This window comes from Ambystoma mexicanum, chromosome 10 (genome assembly GCF_040938575.1).
Source record: "Ambystoma mexicanum isolate Mex_15411 chromosome 10, UKY_AmexF1_1, whole genome shotgun sequence".
NCBI lineage: Eukaryota > Metazoa > Chordata > Amphibia > Caudata > Ambystomatidae > Ambystoma > Ambystoma mexicanum.
The window spans coordinates 1,174,655,243-1,174,672,881 of NC_090932.1; the positions used below are offsets into that span (position 1 = coordinate 1,174,655,243).

The window sequence follows — 17,639 nt, forward strand, 5'->3', positions numbered from 1 at the left end:
CATTTTAGTGTTCGACAAAGATTCTAAATTATGGGAATCTCAAAGTAAGAAATGATAATCGCATTCTATTACTCGGGCAGATTAATACAGCCTAATTTCTGGCAGGATTCAACATTAAAATGTGTGCGGATGTAGAAAAGTTCATTGACTTGCCGACCTCTGACACACAGGGGAAAGTTTTCCTTTGGTGTGCAGAGATGCTGCATTAGAGCAACTGCAGACCAATAAAGGCCTCGCTGATAACATGTCTAGGGTCATATATTCTTCAGTTTTTATGCGTAGGCATGCCTACCTTAAGACCTCTTCTCAAATACTGAAATACTTTGCTTTATGCTTACATACAGGATAAAGCCATGGATCTTCCTTATGACAGGAAAACCTCTTCAAACCTGCATGGCAAATATTATTACTGCAACCTCTCTGTGCCATTTCTGCCCCTCAGAAACCAGGGTGCCATCCCTCCACTGCTTCTTCTAGTTCATTTTCAAGGAAGAAAAACACATTTCGTTAAAGGGCAAAACCAGCAGTATCCTCTTCCTACCACCAAGACTCAGCACCCAAGTCGGCTTGACTCTGAGTCAGGGGTGCATATCCTTCCATTCCACACCAGGAACCATGCATTCCTGGTGGGAGAGATGCTTTTCCTCCTTGTACGAAGCATGGTTGTGCATCAGACAAGACCCTTGGGTGATTGCATCCATCAAAGAGGGTCTTTCTTTGAATATTCCTCCTTTACCTTTCCGAGGTCTTCTCCAGAGCACTTGCAAGATATTCTAAATCTTCTCTGCCTCAGAGCGAAAGAGTGTGTTCCGTAGAGCAAGAGGAATCTGGCTTTCCACTCCTAATACTTAAGTCTTGAAGAAAGCAGGGGTTGTCAGACCAATTTTAGATCTCTCAGATCTCAACACGTTCCTGCATCTAGAAAATGTTCACATGACAACTCTAGCTGAAATCTTAGAGGCTCTCCAGGTGAGGGATTGGTTTACACCAGTGGATGCCTAGGATGCCTAAGCAAAAAGGAACACAGTCAGGTCCTGAGGTTCACTCAGGATGTCGATCACTATCAATGCATGTGCCTTTCTTTCGGATTGAATGCAGCCCCAAGAGTGTTCACAAAGATGCTCACGATTGTTGCAACACCTCTTTGGCTTTAGAAGATCCACATTTACCCCTACATGGACAATTGGCTAATCAGAGCCTCATCTCTGGAGGACAGTCTCTCCAGCCTCTTTATGACTTGGGCTTCTCTATCCACATAAAGAAGTGTTGCTTCCTTCTATCTCTAAGGATCAAGTTTAAAGGAGCAATCCTGGACCTCTCTCTGTGTATGTCCTTTCCTCCTCCTGAGTCTGAGACAGATGATGTATCATGTATTTGTCATGTCTCAAACATTCTGCATGATGGCTTCAGAGGTCCTTGGGCCAAATGGCATTGTGCATCCTGGTGTTGCCCTTGGCTAAGCTCAAGATGAGATCTTTGCGGATGCACCTGCTTTTCAACTGGGATCAGTTGTCAGACTTGCCGGCTTGTGGAAGAGAGTGGAGGTCTTTCTTTGGTTAACAACCAACTGGTATGTTTTAATTCTATAGTTTTAGGGGCTAGAAAGAGACATTTTGTCCTGAAGAAGGCAGTTGTCATCTCTCCACTCCGCCGAAACGCCACATCTGCTGCTCACGCTGAGTTTGAACCGCGTGGAAATTGTCACTATAATGGTGCATGACGTTTTTTGTACTATGTGTGCACACCCACATCATGTACATTAGGAACTAGATGATTCGTTCTTTGGTGCATGTCTTTATGCTGAATGTGTCTCAAGTCACACTTAAATTGTACCCAACGGGAACACATTTCGGTTTGTTTATATGTGACTTTGATAACCTAGCCCTTCCCCTACTCCTCCTCCTCCTTGACCTCTCGGCAGCCTTTGATCTGGTAGATCACAACTCACTCTGCCAACACCTCAGCTCTTACTTCCACTTCCACTTCTACTTAGAAGCTACTACTTGGATCAGATCCTTCCTCAGTGATCCCACTTTGAGTTTCCATAGACAACGCTGCCACCGACCCCATCCCAGTCCCCCTTTGTGTCCCACAAGGCTCCTGCCTATCCCCCACCTTATATAACACACCAAACCGCTCTTTGACATTCTGGACTCTTTGCATCCCTTACACAAACTTTGCAGACGATATGCAAATCCTCATCCCAATTTCAGGCAACTACACTGAGAGCTCTGCCACCATAAACAATGTGTACAGTGCTATAAAAAATTGGATGACTACACACAATCTCTGTCTCAATGATTAGAAAATGAAGTTACTCATAGTTGCTCTCCCCAACAACTCAAATTCCTGGATACCTCCTACTCCTCCCTCCACATTGATGGCGTCACCATCCCAGTCCTCAAACAAGTTAAAAACCTGGGGGTTTATCTCGATGCGGAGCTCACCATGATGAAGCACATCAGTGCCCATGCTTCCTCAACCGCCTACACATTGAAGCTCATATCCCTGAGCAGAAAGTTAATCTCTAGCAATAACTGCCTCACTCTATCGAGAGCCCTCATACTCGATACATTTAATTACTGCAATGTTCTCCTCAAGGGCACATCTGCTGCCAATATCGCTAAGCTTCAACCGCTCCAAAATAAAGCATTATGCGCAGCCTTGGGGCTCCGCCGCTCTGACCACATCAGAGCAGCCTGCCATGATGCCTATTGGCTGCCCATCAAAGCCCGGATTGACTTCAAGACCCTATCAATCGTTCAACTGTGCATTTACAACAAAGCCCCCCTTCACCTGAACAATACCATCAGAAGGATACAACGCATGCGTACCCTGCGCTTCCCCAGCAGCATCTCATTGTCCACTCCACGCTTCAAAAATGTCAGAGCAGGTGGCAATAGTTTGTCACTGCGCCTAGCCTTTGGAACTCAGGCCATTAGGAGTGAACCATCCTACTCCTCATTCAGGAGACTACTAAAAACATGGCTTTTTGACAGATATGACTAAGCGCTCCAGCGGGTCTGCTCCAGCACTACTCTGCCCACAATGAGTCTATTGGTGCAAGACCTTCCACTGATCTCAGTCGTTGGCATCTGTCTCACTATGAACATCCGTTTTGTTACTGTTTCTTTCATCACTTTTTTTACAGATGCTGTGATACCTCTGGGCGTTACAAACATTTTCTAAAAAACTACACAAAAAAAACATATGTTCAGCCCAGACTTGTTTGGGGGGAAATCTTTAGGTGTTCCCTCTAATCCCTCGGTCTCTGCACATCTTCACATGAAGGCTTGCTATTTCAGCCTGATCTTAGTGGTGTCTTACTGGCCCTGGCAGATGTGGTTCTTGGACCTCATTCTACTTTTAAAGGGAGTATTTTACTTCCTCCCCAAGACCTCTTAGTTCATTTGGGAAAGAGGGTCAGGGGCTGTACTGCACCCCTGTCTTCCATTGCAGAGCTGCACCATCTGGTTACTGAGAAACTAGTTTGAGCCAACTCGAGGATCACATTCACGTTCAGTCCTGAAAGCATTACCTTTCTGCCATCGCTGCTTTCCTTTATTTCTCCAAGAAGATTTTTTTCTTTAAAAATGAAATTCTCAAAAGGCATTTTGAGGGTCTTCTTGATCTCTACTCTCGATTCAAATAACCTGTTACACAATGGGATGTTAACTTAGTTTTGAATGCCATTATGAGTAGGCAATTTAAGCACTTTGCCTTTTGTGTTTTAGACCTTCTCGCTTGGAAGATGTCCTTCTTGGTGGCCAATACTTCCACAAAAAGAGTGTCAGAGCACCACACTCTTTCCTCAAAAGGTCCTTCCATACTTTCATGAAGACAAGCTTGTCCTTCAGGCTGTGCTTTCTTTCCTTCTGAAGTTTCTGTCTGATTTCCATTTAAATCAGATTGTTTTGCCAGTCTTCCAACTAGGTACTTCCTCAGCAGAGGAGACTTGCACAATCTTGATGTTGCTGTCTTAACAAAGTCCCTGAACGGGAATTGAATTCACCCAAATTCAAAATGAGGCAATTTGGTAGTAACCTTCCTTTGTAGCCTTATGGCTAACTAAGATAGCACATCTTAAGTTAGCTGCAGTCTCCAGTGTGGTTTTGGATTAGACCTCATTGGAAAGAAAGAGATCAGGACACCTGATGCACGGAATCTAACTCTTGTGGCACTGTTTTGTCCTACTAATATGATCATTTTAAACTTGGTGGACTCTCCCTTCTGCTTGCACTCATTTAGTCTATTTGGCATTTCCTTGCTATGCCTACAACATGCACGTATCTGTGTGGTTCAGCAGACCTGGGTAGCATGCACTTTTTTGTTCACTGTAGTATTGTTTCCCCCTAGCACTTGCCCCATTCCCCCCTCTTTTTTTGCACTTGTGTGATTTGAATTGTCCAAGGCTGTGAATCCTCAATACCGGTTCCCTTTGTCTTGTGTTCCTTGATTGCTCTCACCTTCTCTTGGAGGCAACACAAAGTGATTGTATTTAAATAGGCACTATGGAAATCAACAATAGCTAAAACGTGATATCTCATCTAATGGTCTCTAACCCTCACCTTGGGAGACTTCAGACTGCAAATGGTCTATAATGGTGGCGCTGCTTTGGCTACATGAAATCAGTGGGTCAATGTTAGTCAGTCATGCTTTCCTACAGAAGATTACTTTTCTTCACTTGTAGTCTATTCTTTTTTAGCTAACTTTGTCATTGGAATTTGAGGGCCCTGGTAACTAAGAGATTAGTTCACTGCATTCAAACTTCACGGGCACACATATGCAGGCTTCCTGATGTGAACAGGTCTGGGGATTCGCCCAGGTAAGCCAGATGGAGACCTACTGCACTGTGTATGGGTATGGGCATGGTCATACAGAGACCAGCCATTTCTGCAGCCTCTCAGACATACTTATTGAGGAAATAGGGCCTATCTGTACGGATCACATGAGTGGCAAAGAGTATGTCTCACTGCCACTAGGCTGTAGCCCAAAAATGTAATTCTGTCACCAACCATGCAATATCCATACAGCTGTTAAGTCAAAAGCGTGTGCCTGCGGAATATTAAAGCTACGTTGTGTAACCCCAAACCGCAGAAGCCTTGGGAGCGCTGCAAAATTGCCACAGTGGATCAGATCTGGCAGTGTGTGGGAATCAGAATTTGGAAACATTGAGAAAATGACTGGGACGCTGCCAGCTACTCTGAAGTTTGGACTTTTAGGCTCTGATATGTTTGCTTAAGTGCAACAATCTTCATCCCTGAGACCATAGGGATTCACTTACATTGATGTTGTGATAAGGGAATATATGTGTGCTTTAAAAAGAGTTGCATGGCAATACACATGTTGCAGGAGTACATTTGTTAAAAGAACTGCCTGAGATATTTGCAACGCTAAGAGGTGGTGAGTGCAAAGGGTCTTTTTCACACAGTGGAAACCTCAATTAATGAGATTTATGAGTGGTATCTGGGAAATCATTCTAAGATTTAGAAGATGAAGTAACATTGAAACAATAAGGTTGGAAATTGCAGTCCTTTTGCAGACTTTTACAATTTGAGGGAAAAATTATCATGAATGATCAAAAACTTACATTCAAATAAAGGTTTATTACAGTGGGTAGGAAAGATTTCCATGTGCAACTTTTGCTCAATTGACGTCAATGGAACCAACTGTCTTTTGTTTCCTTTTTCTTTCAGTTCTTTATTAGGCATTATACACAAATAAACTATACACAAATAAACACAGAACAAATTAGCACAGGATCCTTTCTCCCCTCCCTCAATTCAGAACCCTCCTCCATCCCACACTTTAATTTGAGGCCAGTATTCAGGGACGTCATTTCACCAAATGCCAGGGGTAGCTGAAGTGACATCACACGATCCTTGAACCGCTAATGACATCACAGGAAGTGATGTCATTTGACCCACCCAGAAGTTACATCACGGGTAGCGAAGGAACACGACCTTTCGCCCCTTGACAAAACAGGAAGGGACATCACATAGCTTTGACCATAAGTACACAACGAAAAATATGGTTACGAAAGCACTATAATGTGATATACATTTCATACAAGAATGGATCTCCATATGTATAGTTCATATAGTCCCATATTACCAAATTACTGTGAATGCAAGCAGACATCCACAGCCAAATGATAATGGTGGTTTATTATAAAGGACTTGCGCTTAAGCGCTTTAAAATAGAAATGTGTCCCGGGAGGATAGCTCAGCGGCAACATGCTCGCCTTGGAAGCAAGACGACATGGAGCAACACAGGTTCGATCCCCAGGTCCTCACTTCGAAACCTCTGGGTATTAAGTACGTTATAAATAACCTATCATATAACAAATATACATACAATATCTTCCAACCTCTGTTGGTACTCATTTATCGATCTCAGAAGGATGAAAGGCTGAGTTGAGGTGTTTAAGAACAGACTAAATCAGGGACTCACCCCCTGAAGTGTGCCCGAAATAAACCTTTAATGAGTCTAGCAATTATTGTACAGAATTCCAGAAAGACAAATTATTTGTTATTCCTATTCTTTCTTATTTGGAGTCACTGCTCAAAGAGTTAGACTAGTTCAACACCCTGTTTTTTTTCCGTAATTTAAAGAGGCCTGAACAAGAAAGCCAGCGACTCAAGAAACAAAGAGCCAGATGGCACTGGCCACAGCCAGCCAATGAGTTTACATTTAAAAAAGACATTTAAAAAAAAAAAATCGGGGGTAGCAATGGAGACCTCAGGGGTCGCAGTTGCGATCCCCAAATGACGTCCCTGCCAGTATTATGTTCCAGGAATCTCCCCCAACATACATAGATACATTTTGACTTTCTTCTGTTGCGCAAAGAACACTTTCGTTTTGAGACATCCTAACAAGCTCTTGTGATCAAATGTGTATCGTAGGTGGTTTATCAGATTTTCCTACTCTCAATATGTTTCTTGTCTCCCTGAGCAGACCTAAAGAAACCCACTGTCTTTTTGCTATGATATGATTCCTAGCTTGACTTTTGGAGGTAACTAAAACCTTTTTGCTTTACTTCCCTTGCTTAGCTCCTCTGTTTCGGGAGTTTGGGAGCACTGGTCAGTCCCTAAAGCTAACATTGCAGGGGAATCTAGTCGTTTGCAAGATTCCTGATGCCCCACCCTACAGTGAAGTGCATTAGGGGTATTTTGTATCCTTTTTTCTTTTAGTTTCATTTGGTGACAGCTAATATTTTTCTATCATGTTTTTTTCTTTTTCTCGTGTGTACTTTTTCATTTTACTGCACAATGCCATTTTTAATAACATATATAGAAAATGGGCGTGCCATTTTGTCCTTTGGCCTTCTTCCTACCCTCGCAGTCAGGAATTCCATAAATTGAAAGCCCTTTCCCGCAAAGCTTAGACTTTCCTTGGCCAAGCAGCAATGTGAGCATCTGGCCGGATTGTGGGGGCTAGGGCTGTCTAGTCGGGTTGGACCCCACCGAAGACCAGAGGATGACAGTAGAAAACATCCAGCATTGCCTCCAGACAAGCCTCAGTGAATTCTTGTCTCTCTGAATTGATCTTGAAGACCCTTTTCGGTGCTTCGAATCATGGACTGCAGGGTCGGATTGGCCCCTCGGCCCGAAATCGTCATTGTGGAGTGGGGGCCAGTTTCAGGCCAATGCTGGGCCTGTTTTGAAAAAATGTTTTATTTTGAATGTATTTATTTTTTTGGGGTGAAAATAAAACCACCTCAAACGTGCAATATGGATCTATACACACAGATATTAATGATACATATGGTGATCCATTCTTTTATGAAAAGTATATCACATTGAAATCATAACCATATTCCGAAGGGATTGTGTCCTCCCACGTATTCCTTATCTTTGATAGATCACTTCCAGCTTGCTGGCCTCGGAAACATTTTTCAGTAGAGGGCGCTGCGCGTCGACGTCCCTCGAGTCGGTGTCCCTCGACAGCCTCCGTATCGGCGCCGACGTCATCATGCGTATAAATAGACCCGCGCAGCGTCCGTTGCTCAGTTCCGTTTTTCCGCACTTCGTGGGCCCTCGGAATCGTGTTGCTCAGTTCGTTACTCAAAGTATATTGTACTTATTCCTCAAGTATTTCTTACTCGCTTCGATGGCTTCCTCATCTGAACCGTCGACACCATGGTCTGGCTTCAAAAAATGTCGAGATTGTGGAAAGAAAATGTCGTTGACGGATCCTCACAGGATCTGTTTGTGGTGTCTGGGATCGGAACACCAGTGTTCAGCATGCGAGGACTGCATGTCCATGACGGCGAAAGCCTCTAAGGAGCGTAAGGGGAAGTTTGAAAGAGGTAAGACTCTTAAAACTTCTAAAACTCCTTCGAAAGTTTCCTCGGCAGAGTCGAGACATTCGTCTCCTCACCAGCACGGTAAACATTCTTGTTCGAGGTCTCGAAGTAGTTCCCATCACTCTTCGAGATCCAGACATTCGAAAAAGAGCCATTTATAGATCTCCCTCTTCTTCGTCTTCTTCTCTTTCTCCTGAAAGGGTCACCTGCCCCACAAAACATAGCTCTCCAGCCAAGTGGGAGGAATTCCGAAAAAGGGATGCTTAGCGTCTTCGAGAAAGCGGCCTCGACCCCCTCGGAGACGGCTAAAGGTGATACCCTGGGTGAAAGACCCGAAAAGTCGAAACACTGCGAGTCGTTGCACCCGGCGAAAGAAACTGCTCGAGAGCAATCCGAACCCTCGAGAAAAAGCAGTAAGACTGCGTCATCGACACCTTCGTCAAAGGCCTCTTCGACTCATAAATCTGCGTCATCGACGCCATTATTGAAGGGCCCGTCAACGCATAGATCGGTCGAATCGGCGCCGTCCTCGACGCCGATGTCGACGCCGATAAAGGAGAAACCGACGACTGTAACTACCTCGCAATCAGTAGTCATACCGAGGGCTCCCATCATGACCTCGAGAATGTCGTCGATAACCTCGACGACTCCGAGTAGGATTCCGATCATCTTGAGTTCTTCAAGGTCACTTCATACCTTTTCGACGCCCTTTTCGGTTTCTTCGAAGCCTTTGACTTCTGCGTCGACGACGTCAACATTTTCTCAACCAGTTACCACAAGCTTAGCCCCTTCTGATTTAGAAATGGGTTTTAAGCCTTTTCCAATGTCAGATTATTTCAATGCCTGATCCTCCGTTTATGAAGAAGGTGAGGATTCTGATCAGGAAAGACCTTTTGGGTTGCAGAGAACTGCAACACCTGTACCAGAGGAATTTATCTCTGAAGAAAATAGGTTGAAGGACTTGCAAGATTCCTTGCATGATGCAAGTGGGTTGGATACTTCCCCAGAAGCAGAATTAGCCAAACCTGACCCAGGGGAACATGCTGAGACCCCTTATACAACTTTAATGGCCAGAATAATAGAATTCATGGATTGGTCTACACCTTTACCTACTTTTCAACAAGATGACCTTACAGGCATCTTGATTAAAGGCCCACAGGAAGATCCTGTGGTTCCATTCCATACTGAACCAAGTTGATTTTACAGACACACTGCGCGCACACACAAGATAAATTACAGTTGGTATGTGTTTATATCCCAAAAAGGTAGCCTAACACGTGTTTCGAGCACTTGCTCTTCTACTGAGGCTGAGTAGTGGGAAGTCTTTATTAATAACACATGTGTGTGGTAAGCAACAAAAAAAAAGGATCTTGGGCTCCACTTAAGATGCAGTTGCAAGGTCAATTGAAAGCGTAATCGCGTGAAACAGCGTCTCGGCTGTAACAGTGAACACATACCAACTGTAATTTATCTTGTGTGTGCGCGCAGTGTGTCTGTAAAATCAACTTGGTTCTGTCTTATTGGTGGAGGACTTGCCAAGTTCCCACACCCACACTCACCCGCAGCGCTCCTCACACCACTCTTTATAATTCAGGTCCTTGCGCTGAGCCTCGCCGTCCTTGTTTGCCAACCTCGTTTACTTATCCATTCCATACTGCATTGCAGAGGAAAATATCGTCCAACTGGAAAACTCCTGAGGTTATCCTGGCAGTTAACAAGAAACTATCTGCCAAATATAGGGTGTCTGCTTCTGACCCTGAATATTTGTCAAAACATCCAACTCCAGAGAGTCTAGTTGTTCAAGCAGCAACTTCATCGAACAGTAGATCTGCATACCCTACTGTTCCACAAGACGGGGATGACAAGAGATTTGACGCTATGTCAAAAAAGGTCTTTTCTGCATGTAGCATGGCACTTAAATCCATTAATGCTACTTGTACGCTCGCAAGATTCAGCCATACACTTTGGGAGTGTGCTTCATCAGCGGCTGACTGCCTCCCGGAAGGAGAAGAAAGGGAAGCTTTTCTGAATATCATTAAAGATGGTAAATACACAATGTGCGAATCCCTTCAAACTGGCATTGATTCTGCTGACAGTATCATCAGGGCCATGGCGGCAAGTACTACAATTCGCAGGTTTGCATGGTTACGAAATTCTGGTTTTGCTCCGGATGTTCAGGCCAGACTTTTGAATATGCCCTTTGACGGCTCTTCTTTATTTGGTAAAAAGGCTGATGACAGTCTAGAGAAGTTACAAACATCTAAGGCAGCAGCAAAATCCCTTGGAGCTGCAATACGTCAAACTCCCTATCGCCCCTCAGGAACCTCTTGGAGAGGTAGGTCCTTTCGTTTCTAGTCCGCATTTGGTAGAGCAAGGGGACAGCCGGCTGAAAGAGACCAAATGAAATTCACCCGAGGTGGACGGGTTAAAAGTACAAAAGCCGCAGCAGGTGCCTCTTTACCCTCGGCATCTGCATCAGCTGCTTCTAAACCGCTCTGTGGATTCTCCTCACAAAACACCAGTAGGGGACAGGTTAACTCACCATTGGAATGGCAGGCTATTACGTCAGATGCTTGGGCATTGGAGACAGTTGCCCAAGGTTACTGCCTGCCTTTCCTACGCACCCCTCAGAGTCATCCACCGGGGAACAACTCTTAAGTTTCCAGATCCGTTCCTTTTGCAGGAGATTCTAGACCTGCTAGAGAAAGGTGCCATAGAACCGGTACCTGTAGTGGAGAGGAACAAGGGTTGGTATTCCCCCTACTTCTTGATACCAAAGAAGGACGGAGGACTGAGACCCATATTGGAAGAGAATTGAACAAATTCCTCAGGAAGGGCAAGTTCAAGATGGTAACTCTCTCTCAGATCCTTCAGGCCCTCCAGCTTCAGGACTGGCTGGTATCTCTGGACCTTCAGGATGCTGATTTCCATGTGCCAATCCATCTCAAACACACAGGAAATACCGGAGGTTCGCAATTGGCAACTCTCACTATCAATTTCGAGTACTGCCATTTGGGCTGACCTCCGCCCCGAGGGTCTTCACCAAGCTAATGTCGGTAGTGGCTGCATGTCTAAGGAGGGAAGGGATGCACGTCTACCCCTAGCTAGACGATTGGTTGATCAGAGCAGTATCTTCCGAACAAACTCAGGTCCAACTAGATTATGTCTGACACTTCCTTCACAAACTGGGCTTCTCCCTCAATTTAAAGAAGTCACAGATGATACCATCAGAGACTCCAGTTCATTGGAGCGGTCCTGGACACTTCCCTGGGGAAAGCCTCGCCACCAGAGGTGAGGGCTCAAGATATTCTGCAGATGGTCACCAAGTTTCAAAATGCCCAACGTCTCCCAGCCTTCGACTTTTTGAGGTTGCTAGGCCTCATGGCATCCTGCATTTTCCTTGTGCCAGAGACTCGCCTGAGAATGAGATCTCTCCAGTGGGCACTAAGAACTCTGTGGTCGCAATTCTCTGGGAGAATGACAGATCTCGTTCAGGTTCCGGACAAGTTGGCTCGAGACCTTCAGTGGTGGGCCTGTCAGGAAAACATTTTGAAAGGAGAACTGTTTTGGCAACCATGGCCGGAGAGAACAGTAGAGTATTCACGGATGCCTCGCTCAAGGGGTGAGGAGCCCATGCCAACGACTTGACCATCAGCGGTCGTTGGTCTCCATCGGAGTCCAGACTACATATCAACCTGTTAGAGCTGAGAGCAATCAGACTAGCGCTGAAGGCTTTTCTGCCATCTGTACAAGGGAAAAATGTCCTGATAATGACGGACAACACAGTGGCCATGCACTACCTTAACAAAAGAGGAGGCGTAGGATCACTGCCTCTGTGCAGAGAGGTGATGCAGCTCTGGTTTTGGGCAATCCAAGAAGGAATCTCTCTATCGGCAGTTCACTTAGCCGGAGAGAAGAACTTGACAGCGGGCGCTCTGAGCAGGCAGAGCACAGTCTCTCACGAGTGGGAGATAGCTCAGGAAGTCCTTCAAGAGATCTTCGCCCTTTGGGGAACCCCTCAAGTGGATCTGTTTGCCACCGGTATCAACAGGAAGTGCGATCAGTTTTGTTCAAGGGAATTTCCCCCGAGCGGAGCTATAGGGGACGCGTTCGTAGTGGATTGGGAGTTTCCACTTCTGTACGCGTTTCCTCCATTCCCTGTCATTCCTCAGATGATCAGGAGTTTGAGAAGATTCCGGAAGACTATGATCCTAATTGCCCCAGAGTGGGCCAGGAGAACGTGGTACCCAGACCTTCTGGACATGTCCATCTGCCCTCCAATTCATCTTCCACACAGGGAGGATCTTCTCTCACAGAAGGGAGGTCAGGTTCTCCATCCAGACATCAGAACCCTCAACCTTCACGCTTGGTTTCTGAAAGGTTGAGATACAAGGATTGGGACCTCCCAGATGACGTCATGGAGGAGTTGCTTTCAGCCAGAAGGCCAGCAACAAAAACTTTATACCTATGCCGCTGGAACACATTCTGCAGATGGTGTAGAGAAAAGAATATTGACCCCTTTTTATGTGGTACACCAATGGTGCGATCCTTTCTACTCTATTTGGCGAATTCAGGTCTTCAAGTTGGTACAATCAAGGGCTACCTTGCAGCGCTGTCGATCTTCAAGCGCACTGCAGTGGAGTCATCATATTTCAAATTAGCATTAGTAATACAATTTCTGAAGGGGTTAACTAATGTCTATCCCCCGAGACCGTTCCAAGTTCCCCTATGGGACTTAAATTTAGTTTAGAATTTCCTGATGGGTACTCCTTTTGAACCACTCCACTCTTGTTCGTTAAGATTTCTCACCCTTAAAACTGTCTTATTAGTGGCTTTGACATCGGCCAGGGGGGTGAGCAAATTACAAGCCCTATCTTGTAAACCTCCTCATACAATGTTTCACAAGGACAAAGTTGTCCTACAAGTGAAGCCTAATTTCCTCCCAAAGGTGGTTTCTGAATTCCACATTACTCAGAAAATAACCTTACCCTCATTCTATCCTCCTCCCCATCCAGGGAAAGAGGAAGAGAGGCTACATAGGCTGGATCCAAGGCGAGCCTTGAGTTTTTATATCAGCAGACTGGCTAGGATCGGACAATCAGACCAACTATTCATAGGTTACACAGGGCACAAACTAGGATTGCCAATTACAAAACAGACCATCTCCAGATGGATTATCTTAGCCATTTTAGAATGTTACAAATTGGCAGGGAAAGAGCCTCCTCAAAATCTTAGGGCTCATTCAACCAGGGGTATCGCAGCCTCTTCGGCCCTCCAGAGAGGGGTACCAATTTGAGACATATGTGCGGCTGCCACATGGTCGTCCGCACATACCTTTACTAAATTCTACAATCTGGATTCCTCCTCTAGTCAAGAGACTAGATTTGGCAAAGCTGTGTTACACTCTGTTCACTCTTAAAAGGGAATATGACAATTTTACTCCCACCTCCATTTTTACACATCACTGCTATGGGAGTCTATCAAAGATAACAAATACAAGTTACTTCTTACCTGGTAACCTTCTTTCGATGGGATGTTCCTCCGGCGTATTCCTTATCGCCCCTCCCATCCATCCCCTCAGTAAAACTTACCTTATGGTTGCAGCTTACGCTCCTTCGAGGTCAATAACCAATTCATGAACAGATAATTCCAAGCTACAAAACGGAACTGAGCAACGGAAGTTGCGCGAGTATTTATATGCATGATGACGTCGGCGCCAATACGTAGGCTGTCGAGGGACACCGACTCGAGGGATGTCGACGCGCAGCGCCCTCTACTGAAAATTTTTTCCGAGGCCAGCAAACTGGAAGTGATCTATCAAAGATAAGGAATATGTCGGAGGAACATCCCATCGAAAGAACGTTACCAGGTAAGAAATAACTTGTTCTTTTCATAGTGTACTTAGGAACAATGCTATTTGATGCCACTTCCTGTTTTGTCAAGGGGTGAAAGGTCGTGTTTCACCGCTTCACGGGATGTCACTTTGGGGTGGGGTCAAATGACATCACTTCTGGTGCAGTCATCAGAGGTCAAGGGTCATGGGGCGTAGGGTTGGCCACTTTTTTTAGCTGATGGGGGGCCACTTTTTTTTGGGTGTCTGGGCCTATTTCTTGTCCCAGTCCGACACTGATGGACTGGTTGGACCAACCAGCCTGGACCTTTGCACAAAGACCCTGCCCCTTAGAGCTTTCGGAAAAGTTCCGGAATTACCCTGTGGGCTGACCAGCTCTATCCACCCAGGGCAGTTAAGTTTCAGATGGGAACTTCATAGGTCAACAGCTTGTGGCCTAAGGACAGTCTTGCAGCTGTTGCTCTCCATCTTGAAGAGCGCCCTTTTTAGAGCATTTTCTTTGTCTCTGCCACATGAGGTGCCTGCCGCTGCTTAAGCACAGTGTTTGCTGCTGCCCACTTCTATTGTGTTCTGGGGTTCTCCTGACGTTGTCAGACCTGTGGTGGTTTGCTTCTCTTGGTGACTGGGTTGCTCAGCTGCAAAGCATCAGGGACCATCTGGTCAGACTTCGGAACCGCTGCCTTGCCGGACGTGAACACCAAAGAGACCACTGTACCTGCTCTCCCTAACCACCGGCAACATAATCAACTATCAAACAAAGTGGGCCCAGCCTTGGGTGTGGTTTCTTGTAGAATTTGAGTAAAAGTGGGGGCTCTAGCTTGCATGCCTGTTTCCACCCCTGCTGCCTCCATAGGATTATACCGGTGCACAGTCCTCACCCTACCTCTCCCATGCCGGCTCATGATTGGAGTACTTGCCAAGGATTCCCCCTGGCTTCCCTAGACTTTTGTGATTGGTAGAGAACCCCTAATCTTTTGAATTTACCTTTGTTCACTCTTCACTGGAACATTTTACTCACCTGTTGGCTTTGCCACTACTTTATTCACTTTAAAGACTCCTAACCTTCTTGCAAATTATGGTATTTATGGGCACTAGGCCTACCCGCCTTAGCAGGGAAGGATGTTGGGGGCCTTATTTCATATTGCAGGATAAAACTGTTTCCATTGCTTTCACGTTGCCTTTCCTTGAATTTCAATTGCTTTGCATTGCTTAACTGATTTTAACTTGCTTTACTACATACAGTGTCCATGTTTATTTTTTCATTTTTGAATCGCTTTCAAATGCCTTGATTTGAGTGCTCTATGCGTGCCTCATTTTATCATTACACCAATCCCATATCTTCTCCGGCCTAAGCCTTACTGCTCAGCTGAACTACCTTGATGGAGTGTGACTTTACTTAAGTGTATGTTCCCTGTTCGCTAAAATAGGGTGGCCGCTCGGAACCCTCCTTCATGGCTGGTTCTGAAAATCCATCTTAACCGTAAGGAATTGAGAACGGGAAATTAGTCCAGGGTATATTGTGTAGTATTGAAGCACTTAGAAAATCTGTGTTTGAACTACTGAATGACTGGAGGCAAAGGAAGGCAAAAAGGATCTGAAGGTGCATGTGAGAAGTACAAGTAAATGATTAAGCCTTGAAAGTTATATTGACCAATTCAAATTAAAGGAGAACATATAGAAATGATGAGTGAGGCCCCAGGGTTTCCACATAAATGGCCACAGTACTGCAGATGTTCCTATTCAATGTTTATTGGTATCTTACCATTGTGAATTTGTCAAAGGGCGTGGGTTGGGATAAAGACGGTGAAACATAAATGTTGATTGTGTAAAAATGAATTGAAATATCTATTTCATGTCTTTACATGTAAAGTTTTAGAGACTGCCAGGAAAATTATTTTGAGGCTTAAAGTTAGGTCCAGGACTAGAGAGATAAATGTGAAACCAGAAGACTTTAATAGGGCAAAGTCTATTGACATATGATATGATAGGTTATTTATAACGTGCTTAATACCCAGAGGTTATGCAAAAGAATGTGTTATGGAATTTGTATAATTGAAGTGCCTTATAAGAGGGTGTAAGATTTCTTTGACAATATTATATTTGTATAATATAATATTGTGGGGTTTTCGTTATCAATTGAAGTGTATTAAACGGGAGCAATTTGCACAACAACATCCAGAGCCTTGTGTCCTTACCTGTTGTCTATTTTAGATTTTAATCTTTGTCATTGCATGTCATAAGGCATGCTTTCTGCTGTTATATCTAACATTGGACACTTCCTTTTGTGGTTGATATCAGGAGCACTGCTTGAATTTTGTGGTGAAGGAGTCCCACTATAACCAGGTCATCATGATGAAGGAGTTTGAGAGCCTGTCCGCACCACTAATCGTGGAGATTGTCCGGCGGAAGCAGCAGCCGCCAGTGCGTGTACACTCTGATCAGCCAGTGGATATAGGTACTTGTTTATTGCATGTGTTCTAAAGTGTTTGTCTCTTCTCAAAGTTGCCATTACAAGCCTAAAGTATATCAGTTGGGAGCCTTGTCTCGCCATCGTTATTGATATTAGTAACAGCTGAGCGAAGGGGGAGATGTCCAGTGAAGATGATTGCTGTTTTGTAGAAACATTGGTATAGTGGATGGGGTTGTACGCAATGTATACTCGATGTGTGAACTTGCTCGTTTACAGGAGTTTGGGACATTAGCCTCTTGGAGCAGTGGCTAATCTAACCTTTACTGTAGAGTCATTATGAAACATGAAGCGTTCCTTTTAAACAAACAAAGCACCATCAAGGTATCTTGCAAGCATAGCCCAACATGTGTATTTGGTTGCTGGCTTCGAAGACTACGTACACCCCTTAGACAGCTATGATAGAACTGGTGCACTATTTCTTTTAAGCTGAACTGAATATCATACCTAACGACAATAGTGACCACGCAGATCAAACGTTAATTCTGGAGATGGATGATGTTAGAAAAGCAATGAATAGGTGTAAAGGTGTGGTTCCGTACCATGCCGGCAATCGCCTTAAATCTATTATAGATGGCATCCAATATTGTATGACATGCTGAGCTGTATAATTTACACAGTTAGTTATTTACTGCAAATGAAATGGAACACTGCCTTAGAACACCTGTATCTATTGTGGGCATTAATAAAAGTTATCCATTGGCCATTACCAATAAAAAGAACGAAAAGCCCTTCGACAAAGAAACTAGGGACGCTAAGCGGATTATGCAAAAGGAAATTAGACACTCATTGCCCAACATGATTATAAGTATTAAGATAGCCAAGTATAAATACTTGGCTAGTTTGTTTGACGTATTCAGCCCAAAACGGTACATGGCGTTGAATGATAGCTGTGCTAAAGACTAAGAATATACGATCCATTTGGCACATGCTGACCATTGCTAAGGGCTCCAAAACCAGTTTTCATACTTAATCCTGTTAATGAAGAAGCCTGGATTAACCACATAAACATT

At 44.6% G+C, this 17,639-nt stretch overlaps 1 protein-coding gene across 1 annotated transcript in view; it reads left to right on the top strand.

The window, feature by feature from the left end:
* The window catches only part of LZTR1 (leucine zipper like post translational regulator 1), a 692,494-nt gene that overhangs the window by 414,589 nt on the left and 260,266 nt on the right, over positions 1-17,639 (top strand). Inside the window, exon 15 of the mRNA XM_069619129.1 lies at positions 16,458-16,614. Within this exon, the coding sequence (XP_069475230.1) occupies positions 16,458-16,614 (157 nt within the window). The remainder of the gene's footprint in view (positions 1-16,457; positions 16,615-17,639) is intronic.